Raw genomic sequence first — 13,109 nt, 5'->3', positions numbered from 1 at the left:
AAGATCAACTGAAATAATTCTGAATTGTATAGGTCAAGATGTTTAATAAATGATGTACAGTTGTTTGACCTGTACTGAGTTTTGTTTGTTATTGGTATCTCCATTAGAATGGCAGAAATGTGCTTCATGTTTTGTTAAAATATATTTTGTTTCTAGTAAGAGTACAGTTTCTGGAAAATTACTGTTCAGCAGCAACTTTATAACAAAGTTCAATTTGCTTCTAGCTGGTGATGGAAGAAAACATTCCCATGACTCCATTCCACATGTTGCTGGGAAAACATAGGCAGCGACAAACAGATTTTGGGTCAGAAGCAGAACAAACTGCACTGCCTGAAGGATCTGCTACAATTAGTGAGGTGAGTACCTGCATGATGAGCAATTGAGAATGCAGAGTCCTAACTACTTTACAGATTTGGCAAGTAGCTTTCTTAAAAACATTATTTACTTTTCTCTAGATGCTTCATACGCCAGCTCATGTTCTGCCAAATGCTTCATTTCTCTGTTTGATGTTTGTGAACTCGTTGCTGATACCCAAGATGGGCAAAAGGTAAGATAAGTGGCTTTGGAATATGTGACTTCACCTAAATACAATTAAGATCTTGCCAAGGCAGGGGTACGTCCTTTATATGAGGCTATGTCCACTCTTTTTTTCTATTTTTGCAGAATTATAAATTAATAGGACTCATCATATAGCTCTCAAGTCAGTTTGCACATTTTAGAGTTAGATTTGTCTTTTCAGCCATTAAATACTATATTATGCATTAAACTGATGATGCTTCACTCCACATAGTACTAGTAAGCCAAAACGAGCCCTGCACTTGCCAGCTGTTATGCTGCCTGAGGGGCAGGGAAAGGAACTGGAGTCATGTGAGCAGAAGCAGGAAGAAAAGTGAATGAGAAGGAACAGAGGTTGCTGAGTGACAATCCTAGTAAAAACAATTAAAATTAGAGTGTGACAAAAGGTTTTGTTTTATTTAAAAAAATAAACAAGAACAAATAAAAGAAAATTTCAGCCATCTTCCTCCTAAAATCTTAAATGCATGGCCATGTTTTCCTTCTTACAGTATCAATTGTGCATGTTTTTTCACTATTGTTTATAGATTGATTATAAAAATGAGCTGGAGATTGAAACCAACTGTAAACTTGTCAAAGTTGCCAGTGACATAAAAAAGGGAGAGCAGTAGAGGTAATGGACTTAGGAAAAGATTTGTAAAAGGATTCAGATTGGTTATCCATTCGGCAGATGATGGTGAATTAAATTTAACACTAATAAATGTAAAGTAGATAGGTCAAAAAATTCTGATGCATAATTAATTTTCATTAATTGCATAATTATCATGAGAATTAGAAAGAGATCTGAGAGTAACACTAGACATAGCACTTTTGTCACCCTAACAATATGGTGAAGCAATTAAAGAAGCTAATGGAATCTTCGGATATAGACCTAGAAAGGTACGTGTGTAAAATGTTTACAGTGCACTGGACTGTTAACTTCTGGTCACCATGCCCACATATGATCTCTACTTCTCTCTAATCAACTTACACTGGAACATCAAATATCTTTGTTATAATGAATTAAACAGAAATCCCAGCAACAGCATAACATTTCAAATGAAGCAGCAGTGTTTGGAGAGATTATTTGATTACAGCTTACCATTTAATAATTAACACATTTGTGACCTTGAATTGCTTCTTAATTGATGCGTTATTCTGGTGATGTGAGTATGTTAACAGCAACGACTTGCATTTATGTAGCACCTTTTTAATATAGAAAAATGCCCTAAGGCGCTTCACAGATAAAAATGGACAAAGATGATAGGAGAGGTAACCAAAAGCTAAGTCAAAAAGATGGGTTTTAAGGAGGAGAGAGAGGTGGAGAAAGTCGATGGGTAGATAATTTAAATGCTGTTGACTGACTGTCCTTCCAGCCAAGGTTGTGCAGTTTTAAGTCTAGCTACAGCTTCAGTTTTTAGATCTCTCAACTGCAGTAATTAATTTAATTGCCACCTTCAATTCCATTGATTGAACTCATGCCAGATGCTGCTCTCACCTGTGACCTATATGAATAAAGATTAGAGAATCTTAGGATTTCCTGTTTTGAAAGAAAACAATTAAGGGGAAACTGTAGTGATAATATAAATTTTAAATGGGATAAATAAGGTAAAGCCGATTATTGGCCCTGAAATTAGGATCGGGGGCTTGCCGCGCGTGCAAGCCCCCGATCTGCACTCACCCTGCGCGCCGACATCTGAAGCCCGGGCCTGCTTGCATTTCCTTTCACAGGCCCGGTTCAGCTGTCGGCGCGATGTGCTAACCTGATCCAGCGGCGTAGTTAGTGCGATGTGCCGGCTGGGATCAGGTGAGCACTGTGCAGCCAATCAGGGGAGGGGAAACTCATTCATGAGTTTGACAGGAAGAGCTGTCAAACTCATGAAAAGTATGGGCTGCCAAAACACTACTTTTAACTTTAAATAACATTTTTAAAAAAACATCCCGCTGATTATATTAACTATAAATAAGTTTTTAAAAATGTTTTAAACAATTAATCAATTTTTTGAAAAAAATAAATTTTTTAAAAATAGGGTCTAAAACTAAACTTACCTTACTGTAAATTCTTTAAAAATAACAAACCTGTGGGAAAAAAATTTCTACATTGTACTAAAAGCCCACTTACCTGAAAAACTAAATACTTGCGTCTGCTTTTTCCACGCGTAAAGACCGGAGGCCTTTACACGCGCGCAACACTTGGGGGGGGGGAAAAAAAGGAATTTCACTGCGCACGCGCTGCCTGTGCAGTCGCGCGCGCTCTGCCTCTTAACCCCTTGGGTCAGAGGACAGGAAATGCCGGTTTTCAGCGCATGCGCTGTGCATGCTGAAAACCAGCAATTCCTCCGGGCACACGCGTGAGTACCCCATCCGTACTCGGGCGTTGTGCCCGGAATTACTGGGCCATTACTTCAAAGTACACCAAGAAAATAGGATACGGCGACATAAATGGACATTAGTGAAAAGTAAATTTAGAACATACTGTGAAGAATTCTTTATTCAGAGTGATAAATGTTTGGAATAATCAGCCAAATGAGGTAACAGAGGCTAAAACATTGAGGATGCTCAACCTGTAGTTGGATGTTATAATGCAAGAATTAAGGTTCCAGAAATACACGAGAACTTCAATGGAACGAATGGGCATTTTTTTCATCCTTGATGTTTTTTATAACTACTACCATTTTCTTTTTTGCACAATGAAAGAATCACGGGCTACAAAATATATTAAAGATGATTATTATACATTAGAACTGTGTATCTGTTTAATGTGTTTTGCTGGTGCATTTGCCTCCAGTTGAAGAAGTAGTGCGTTCCATTCGCCCCTCACCCCCCCGCAATATTCAATTGAGGGAGAAAGATATGTTATCTGTCCCTCTATTTTGATACTAGCTGGAGTACCCAGCGTTGCCGAGGGAACTGAAGAACCCTCTGCCATGTTTATAAAACTGTTTATAAAACTCTTGGGATTGAAGAACTCTTCCTAAGCACCCAGGAGGTGGTTCTTTAACTTCGTTTTTTGTTAATGGGGATCGCCAGTAACCATATACTCCAGGTTTTATAGTTTTGGGTATGTCTCGCCTGGTCAACAGCTTGCCGTGCCTGAGTCTGGTCAGGAGTCTCTGACTCCCCCCTCCCTCTCCGTCCCCCTCCCTCCCTCACCCTCCCTCCCTCCCTTCCTCTCCCTCCACCTCTCACTCCCTCCCCTTCACTCTCCCCCTCTCTCTCACTCCCTCCCCTTCACTTTCTCACTCCCTCCCCTTCACTTTCTCCCTCCCTCCCCGCGCTCCTTCCCTCCCTCCCCGCGCTCCTTCCCTCCCTCCCCGCGCTCCTTCCCTCCCTCCCCGCGCTCCTTCCCTCCCTCCCCGCGCTCCTTCCCTCCCTCCCCGCGCTCCTTCCCTCCCTCCCCGCGCTCCTTCCCTCCCTTCCTCTCCCTCCACCTCTCTCTCACTCCCTCCCCGCCCTCCCCTCCCCGCCCTCCCCTCCCTGCCTCCCTCCCCGCCCTCCCTCCCTCCACGCCCTCCCTCCCTCCCTCCCTCCCTCCCTCCGCGCCCGCCCTCCCCCCCCGCCCTCCCCTCCCTCCCCTCCCTCCCGCCCTCCCTCCCTCCCCTCCCTCCCTCGCTCCCGCCCTCCCTCCCTCCCTCCCTTCCTCTCCCTCCCTCCCCCGCGCTCCCTCCCCGCCTCCTCCCCTCCCCGCGCTCCCTCCCTCCCCGCGCTCCCCCCCTCCCTCCCTCCCTCCCCGCGCTCCCTCCCTCCCTCCCCTTCCTCTCCCTCCACCTCTCTCTCACTCCCTCCCCGCCCGCCCTCCCCTCCCCGCCCTCCCCTCCCTGCCTCCCTCCCCGCCCTCCCCGCCCTCCCTCCCTCCACGCCCTCCCTCCCCTCCCTCCCTCCCCGCCCTCCCTCCCCGCCCTCCCTCCCCTCCCTCCCTCCGCGCCCGCCCTCCCCCCCCGCCCTCCCCTCCCTCCCCTCCCTCCCGCCCTCCCTCCTCCCCTCCCTCCCTCGCTCCCCGCCCTTCCTCCCCTCCCTCCCCCGCGCTCCCTCCCCGCCCTCCCTCCCTCCCGCGCTCCCTCCCTCCCCGCGCTCCCCCCCCTCCCTCCCTCCCTCCCTCCCTCCCTCCCCGCGCTCCCTCCCTCCCTCCCCGCCCTCCCTCCCTCCCTCACTCCCTCCCAGCCCGCGCTCCCGCCCTCCCTCCGTCCCTCCCTCCCCGTGCTCCCTCCCTCCCCCGCGCTCCTTCCCTCCCCGCGCTCCTTCCCTCCCCGCGCTCCCTTCCCTCCCTCCCCGCGCTCCTTCCCTCCCTCCCCGCGCTCCTTCCCTCCCTCCCGCGCTCCTTCCCTCCCTCCCCGCGCTCCTTCCTCCCTCCCGCGCTCCTTCCCTCCCTCCCCGCGCTCCTTCCCTCCCTCCCCGCGCTCCTTCCCTCCCTCCCCGCGCTCCTTCCCTCCCTCCCCGCGCTCCTTCCCTCCCTCCCCGCGCTCCTTCCCTCCCTCCCCGCGCTCCCTCCACCTCTCTCACTCCCTCCCCGCCCGCCCTCCCCTCCCTGCCTCCCTCCCCGCCCTCCCTCCCTCCACGCCCTCCCTCCACGCCCTCCCTCCCCTCCCTCCCTCCCCGCCCTCCCTCCCCTCCCTCCCTCCCTCCCTCCCTCCCCGCGCTCCTTCCCTCCCTCCCCGCGCTCCTTCCCCTCCCTCCCCGCGCTCCTTCCCTCCCTCCCCGCGCTCCTTCCCTCCCTCCCCGCGCTCCTTCCCTCCCTCCCCGCGCTCCTTCCCTCCCACCCCGCGCTCCTTCCCTCCCTCCCCCGCGCTCCTTCCCCTCCCTCCCCGCGCTCCCTCCCTCCCTTCCTCTCCCTCCACCTCTCTCTCACTCCCTCCCCGCGCCGCCTCCCCTCCCCGCCCTCCCCTCCCTCCCCTCCCCGCCCTCCCTCCCTCCACGCCCTCCCTCCCCGCCCTCCCTCCCCTCCCTCCCTCCCTCCCTCCCTCCCCGCCCTGCCCTCCCCCCCCGCCCTCCCCTCCCTCCCGCCCTCCCTCCCTCCCCTCCCTCCCTCGCTCCCGCCCTCCCCTCCCTCCCTCCCTTCCTCCCCTCCCTCCCCCGCGCTCCCTCCCCGCGCTCCCTCCCTCCCCGCGCTCCCCCCTCCCCTCCCTCCCTCCCTCCCTCCCTCCCCGCGCTCCCTCCCTCCCTCCCCGCCCTCCCTCCCTCCCTCACTCCCTCCCAGCCCGCGCTCCCGCCCTCCCTCCGTCCCTCCCTCCCCGTGCTCCCTCCCTCCCCGTGCTCCCTCCCTCCCCGTGCTCCCTCCCTCCCCGTGCTCCCTCCCTCCCCGTGCTCCCTCCCTCCCCGCGCTCCCTCCCTCCCCGCGCTCCCTCCCTCCCTCCCCGCGCTCCCTCCCTCCCTCCCCGCGCTCCCTCCCTCCCTCCCCGCGCTCCCTCCCTCCCTCCCCGCGCTCCCTCCCATCCCTCCCCCGCGCTCCCTCCCTCCCTCCCCGCGCTCCCTCCCTCCCTCCCCGCGCTCCCTCCCTCCCTCCCCCCCGCGCTCCTCCCTCCCTCCCCGCGCTCCTCCCTCCCTCCCCGCGCTCCCTCCCTCCCTCCCCGCGCTCCCTCCCTCCCTCCCCGCGCTCCCTCTCCCTCCCCGCGCTCCCTCCCTCCCCGCGCTCCCTCCCTCCCCGCGCTCCCTCCCTCCCCGCGCTCCCTCCCCTCCCCGCGCTCCCCTCCCTCCCCCGCGCTCCCTCCCTCCCCGCGCTCCCTCCCATCCCCGCCCTCCCTCCCTCCCCGCCCTCCCTCCCCGCCCTCCCTCCCTCCCTCCCTCCCCGCCCTCCCGCCCTCCCTCCCCGCCCTCCCTCCCCGCCCTCCCTCCCCGCCCTCCCCTCCCCGCCCTCCCTCCCCTCCCTCCCTCCCCGCCCTCCCCCTCCCTCCCCGCCCTCCCTCCCTCCCCCCCCCGCGCTCCCTCCCTCCCCCCCCGCGCTCCCTCCCTCCCCCCCCGCGCTCCCTCCCTCCCCTCCCCCCTCCCGCCCTCCCTCCCTCACCGCCCTCCCTCCCTCACCGCCCTCCCTCCCTCCCCGCCCGCGCTCCCTCCCCGCGCTCCTTCCCTCCCCGCGCTCCCTCCCTCCCCGCGCTCCCTCCCTCCCCGCGCTCCCTCCCTCCCCGCGCTCCCTCCCTCCCCGCGCTCCCTCCCTCCCCGCGCTCCCTCCCTCCCCGCGCTCCCTCCCTCCCGCGCTCCCTCCCTCCCCGCGCTCCCTCCCTCCCCGCGCCTCCCTCCCCGCGCTCCCTCCCTCCCCGCCCTCCCTCCCTCCCTCCCCGCGCTCCCTCCCTCCCCGCGCTCCCCTCCCTCCACGCCCGCGCTCCCGCCCTCCCTCCCTCCCCGCGCTCCCTCCCTCCCCGCGCTCCCTCCCTCCCCGCGCTCCCTCCCTCCCCTCCCGCCCTCCCTCCCTCCCCGCCCGCGCTCCCGCCCGCGCTCCCTCCCTCCCCGCCCTCCCTCCCTCCCTCCCCGCGCTCCCTCCCTCCCTCCCCGCGCTCCCTCCCTCCCTCCCCGCGCTCCCTCCCTCCCGCGCTCCCCTCCCTCCCTCCCTCCACGCCCGCGCTCCCGCCCTCCCTCCCCGCGCTCCCTCCCTCCCCGCGCTCCCTCCCTCCCTCCCCGCGCTCCCTCCCTCCCCGCGCTCCCTCCCTCCCTCCCCGCGCTCCCTCCCTCCCCGCGCTCCCCTCCCTCCCTCCCTCCACGCCCGCGCTCCCGCCCTCCCTCCCCGCGCTCCCTCCCTCCCTCCCCGCGCTCCCTCCCTCCCCGCCCTCCCTCCCTCCCTCCCCGCGCTCCCTCCCTCCCTCCCCGCGCTCCCTCCCTCCCCGCGCTCCCTCCCCGCGCTCCCTCCCTCCCCGCCCTCCCTCCCTCCCTCCCCGCACTCCCTCCCTCCCCGCGCTCCCTCCCTCCCTCCCCGCGCTCCCTCCCTCCCCGCGCTCCCCTCCCTCCCTCCCTCCACGCCCGCGCTCCCGCCCTCCCTCCCTCCCCGCCCTCCCTCCCTCCCCGCCCTCCCTCCCTCCCCGCGCTCCCTCCCTCCCCGCGCTCCCTCCCCGCGCTCCCTCCCTCCCTCCCGCGCTCCCTCCCTCCCTCCCGCCCTCTCTCCCTCTCTCCCCGCGCTCCCTCCCTCTCGCCCTCTCTCCCTCCCTCCGCTTCATCCCTCCCTCCCTCCCCGCGCTCCCTCCCCGCCCTCCCTCCCTCCCTCCCTCCCTTTTGAGTTTACTGCGGACATACACACAGACAGACAAACAGATCCATTTATATATGTAGATGATAATGCATTTCTGCAATCTATAAAATTAGCTCAAAAGAAGAACAAGAGGAGGTGGAAATGGAGAGTGAGAAAGAGGAAGATGAATCTGACATGGAGTTGAATCCCGTTGAAGATAAGCAAGAGGCGAAGAAAGCATATTCATCAGAGGAACTGTTACCTAAACTAACCAAATCTGAGGAAAAAGAACTGAAAAAACTTCGTAAGATTGATTACAGCTGGCTGTCTATAGTATAGACTGGAGAGATTGATTACAGCTGGATATCTGTAGTATGGACTGGAGAGATTGATTACAGCTGGCTGTCTATATGGACTGGAGAGATTGATTACAGCTGGTGATCTGCTGCAGAATTGCAAGATAAAGTGTTAAATATTTTTAGAACAAACATTTAGTCATGGGTATCTATAAAGTTTTGTTTTTTAAAAATGCTATTTGTGTTCCTTGTCATTGAACCGTTTGGGGGCACTTAACCCTTTTGCACATTGTTCTGTAGTGTGTTGAGATATGTATATACGTGGAAGTAAATATAACCCAACCAATTATGCATAATTAATTCACCACGGGGATGGAAATATCATTGAGTCAAGTAGATAAACTTATGTAACCAATTGACACTTGAAAAAATTCGTCCAACATAGGAACAGGAGTAGGCCATTTGGCTCCTCGAGCCTGTTCCGCCATTCAGTGAAATCATGGCTGATCTGTGACCTAGCTCCACATGCCTGCCTTTGCCCCATAATACCTTTGAGTAACAAACTCTTATCAATCTCACATTTAAAATTAACGACCCAGCAACAACTGGCATAGTGGTTAGCACTGTTGCCTCACAGCGCCAGGGACCCGGGTTCGAATCCGGCCTCGGGCGACTGTCTGTGTGGAGTTTGCACATTCTCGCCGTGTTTGCGTGGGTTTCCTCCGGGTGCTCCGGTTTCCTCCCACAGTCCAAAGATGTGCGGGTTAGGTTGATTGGCTATGATAAAATTGACCCTTAGTGTTAGGGGGATTAAATACGTGGGGTTACGGGGATAGGGGTGGGATATGTGTTGGTGTAGGGGTTACGGGGATCGGGTGGGATATGTATTGGTGCAGGCTCGATGGGCCGAAATGGCCTCTATCTGCACTGTGGGGTTTCTGTGATTTCTGTGAACTGCCATTTGCGGCAGAGGATTCCAAACTTCTACCACCCTTTGAGTGTAAAAGTGTTTCCTAAGTTCACTCCTGGTTCTAACTTTTAGGCTATGTCCCCTGGTCTTAGACTCTCCAACCAGCAGAAATAGTTTCACTCTAACTACCCTATCAGTTCCCCTTAATACCTTGAAAACTACTATCAAATCACCCGTCAACCTTCTAAATTTCAGGGGATACAACCCTAGTTTGCATAATCTCTCCTTGTAATTTAACCCTTGGAGTCAAGGTATCATTCTGGTTAATCTACGCCGCACTCTCTCCATGGCCAATATATCCTTCCTATGGTGTGGTCTAACTAGGGCTTTGTACAGCTGCAGCATAACTTCTACCCCCTTGTATTCTAGTCCTCTAGATACAAAGGCCAGCATTCCATTAACCTTTTTTGATCATTTTCTGTACTTGTCCATGGCATTTTAACGATCTATATACATGGACCCCCTAAGTCTCTTTGGACCTCCACTGTTTCTAGCTCTTCACCATATAGAAAATGCTTTGATCTATCCTTTTAAGATCCAAAGTGGATGACCTCATGCTTGCCTATATCGAAATCCATTTGCTAGTTTAGCCCATTCACTTAATCTATTATTTCTGTATTCCAAAATATCCGTACCATCACTTAAGACCGTCTATTTCCAGCTCCGCCCCTGCCTCAGCTCATGTGCTGAAACCCTGATCCATGCCTTTTTTACCTCTAGACTTGACTATTCCAGCACGCTCCTAGCTGGCCTCCATTTTTCACCCTCCATAACAAGCTCGTCCAAAACTCTGCTACCTGTATCCTAACTCACACCAAGTCCTGTTGACCCATCACCTCTGTGCTCGCTGACCGAGATTGGATCTCAGTTAAGCAACGCCTCAATTTTAAAATTCTCATCTTTGTTTTCAAATCCCTCCATGGCCTTGCCTCCTCCCTATCTCTGTAACCTCTGACAAACCTCAGATATCTCCACTCCTCCAATTCTGATCTCTTGCGCATCTCCAATTTTAATCGCTCGACGATTGGCGGCTGTGCCTTCAGCTGCCGAGGCCCTAAGTTCTGGAATTTCCTCCCTAATCTTCTCCAACTCTCTACCAATGTTCCCGGTAAGCACTTTGTTCTGTGAGGCCTGTTTCTTTTAATGCACGGTCCCTTTAAATTTCTGCAGATGTGCGGTATTTACGATGTAAAAGTCAGTGAGTGGCCTGTGCGGGACCTTTCCCATTACTGCGCAGCCGCACAACTTAGCGGGAACATTGCCCTCTACCTTTTTCCTCCTTTTAAACGCTCCTTAATACCTACCTCTGACCAAGCTTTTGGTCACCTCCTTATGTAGCTCGGTGTCAAATTTTGTTTGATAATGCTCCTGTTGGGCACCTTGGGACATTTTACAACGTTAATGGGGCTATATAAATGCAAGTTGTTGTAATTTTGTGCTTCCGTCTACACTGCTTACAATGCCTCCTATCTTTGTGTCATCAGAAAACTTGGATATGTGGCTCCCTACCCTATCATCTAAGGTGTTAATGAATATGGTGAATAGTTGAAGCTGCAACACTGATCCCTGTGGGACACCACTAGTCGCAACCTGTCGATTAGAGTACCTGCCCATTATCCCTACTCGTCGTCTCCTGTCACTCAGCCAGTTTCCTAACTAGGTCAATTTGCCCTCAATTCTGTGAGCTTCAACTTTAGCTAAGAATCTCTTATGAGGGACTTTATTGAATGCCTTCTGGAAGTCCAAATAAATAGCATTCATATACATTTCCCCTGTCCACTATTTTAGTCAACTTTTCAAAAAAATTCAATCAGGTTCGTCAGGCATGACCTACCCTCTACAAATCCATGCTGGCTCTCTGATCAGCTGAAGATTTTCATGGTTTTCTTAATTATAGATTCTAATCATTTCCTGGAAACAGATGTTAGGCTAACTGGTCTATAATTCCCTGGTTTCCTTCTCTCACCTTTCTTAAATAGTGACATGCGCAACTTTCTAATCTAAAGGAAGTGTTCCTGAATCGAGAGAACTTCGGAAGATTATAGTTTGGGCATCTACAATGTTCTCACCTACTTCCTCCCATGGATGGAAACCACCTGGTCCTGGGGATTTGTGACTCTTTAGTGCCAGTATTTTCTTCATTACTGTTATTTTGCTTGCGTTAACTTTGCTGAGTCCCCGTCCCTGATTCAATATTAGTTTCCTTGGGATGTCCGGCATGCTACCCTCTCCCTGTACTGTAAATACTAACACACAGTAATTATTCAACGTGGTCGCCATTTCCATATTTTTATTTACAATATTAACATCAGTTTTCAAGGGGCCCACATTGCTCCTGAACACCCTCTTTTTCCTAATATAATTGTAAAAAAAATTGTTAATTTTGATATCCCTTGCAAGTTTCTTTTCATAATCCCTTTTTAAAGCTCTTATCTGTTTTGTCACCTTTTGTTCTTTGTATCTCTCCCAGTCGCCAGGATCTATGCTATTTTTTTTTGCATTTTTGTCTGCTTTTTCTTTTAGTTTTGTGTTGCCCATTACCTCTTGTTATTTGGTTTCTTTGGCAAGTAGAGCTTTTCCTCCTTGGGTATAAACTGATTCTGTATTACCAAGCCTGGTATAAATGGTTCTTGATGACTTGATTGTTTGGATACTGCAAAGATTGGGTGCATTCCAGTAGACTGATGCATGTACTCATAAACTGAGTTTAATCATCATGTATTTTCTCACTTGTTCCCTCGTGATCTGGAGCGACATAATGATTTATAAAGTACAGCATGATTTGCCAGATTTGCTTTGTTCAGTCTTTTGATATTCCAGGGTAAAACTTTTTATATACCATTGCATTCACATTATTCTAAATACTTCTGAGTATCTAAAGAACACAGACAGCTGACATTCAAAGTCTTGGTTATGATCCTGAAATAAGTCTCATAGCATATATTTATTGTACAGTTAATGTACCATTTCATGTAAAATAATTGAATTTTTTAATACACTTTTATGATCTAAAGTCATCTTAATGACGTGCGTGGGCTTTTCAAAATAATATTTTTCTAAGGATAAGCATGCTATCTGTTGGTGCTTTGAGTTGCTGTTACTCCACCAAGAAACAGAAAAATATCTTGGACCAGATGGAATTTGTAGCTAGAAGTACTCTCTGTCCTCTCTAGCCCTATCTCTAACTTGCCCTTTCCAGAAAAATGTCATTGCCACTAAACTATATGCTCACCTCCCACCACTCCGTTTCAAGTCCTCCAAACCAGTTTTCAACCAGATCACCCAGATCACAGCACCCCTACAACCCTAGTCAGTCACAAATATCCTGTGGCTGCGACTGCAGCTCAATGAACTGACCCATCTTATCTTCCTCAACTTCTCCATTGCCTTCAAAATGAGCATAGTCCATTCTCCTTTGTGGTACGCTGCTTTATTGTAGTCTCACTCCTATTTGTCCCAATGTAGTCACTACATTGCAAAAACTTTCCCCTGTTCTTTCTCAGTAACTTCTGGTATGCCTCGTCATTGGTAAGCACTGGATTAGCTTCCATGTACGTGTCTATGACATAACTACTTCTCCCCAACTACCATTCCTGTGCAATCCAACTGCCCATTCGATATGTTACAGATGATTCAAAACTGCCTATTGTTGAAAATCAACTAGATTAAAGCCATCCTACTGTTCAACGCTCGCTAGCACTTGGATGCTTTTACCACCGACACCATCAGTTTCTCTGGCTGTTTGCTCGCTCAGGCTGGGCCAATAGGTCCACAAGCTCAAGATTCTCTTTCAGTTTTATACTGTCACCAAGACTGACGTCTTTCATCCCCAGAACATTATCCTCCCATACCCAACCTCACCCCCTATGTTGAAACCCTCATCTGTGCCTTTAACAGCTTGAGGATCAATTTATCTAATGCTGTCCTCACTGGCTTCCCTTGCTCCACTCTTCACAAATTTCAACTAAGCCAGAACTCTGCAGCTCACGCACCCATTACTGTTTCCTTCCCCAGTAACTCAACTTCAGGATTCACAACCTGGTCTTCAAATCCTTCTGCAACCTTGCTGTATCCTATTTGGAACATCCTGAAACATTCATTTCAGCCCACATTGTTCCTCTGACTCCAGAATACTACTGGT

General features: G+C 52.5%; 1 protein-coding gene across 1 annotated transcript in view; it reads left to right on the top strand.

Moving 5' to 3' along the window:
* The window catches only part of wdr75 (WD repeat domain 75), a 51,500-nt gene extending 39,742 nt beyond the window's left edge, over nucleotides 1–11,758 (top strand). Inside the window, exons 19-21 of the mRNA XM_085985894.1 lie at nucleotides 225–356; nucleotides 456–547; nucleotides 7,837–11,758. Of these exons, the coding sequence (XP_085842020.1) occupies nucleotides 225–356; nucleotides 456–547; nucleotides 7,837–8,041 (429 nt within the window). The 3' untranslated portion in view covers nucleotides 8,042–11,758. The remainder of the gene's footprint in view (nucleotides 1–224; nucleotides 357–455; nucleotides 548–7,836) is intronic.
* Nucleotides 11,759–13,109: the final 1,351 nt, after the last annotated feature.

This window comes from Somniosus microcephalus, chromosome 4 (genome assembly GCF_052327205.1).
Source record: "Somniosus microcephalus isolate GS21.2 chromosome 4, FLI_Smic_1.0, whole genome shotgun sequence".
Lineage (NCBI taxonomy): Eukaryota > Metazoa > Chordata > Chondrichthyes > Squaliformes > Somniosidae > Somniosus > Somniosus microcephalus.
This window is presented reverse-complemented; position numbering and strand designations above follow the sequence as displayed.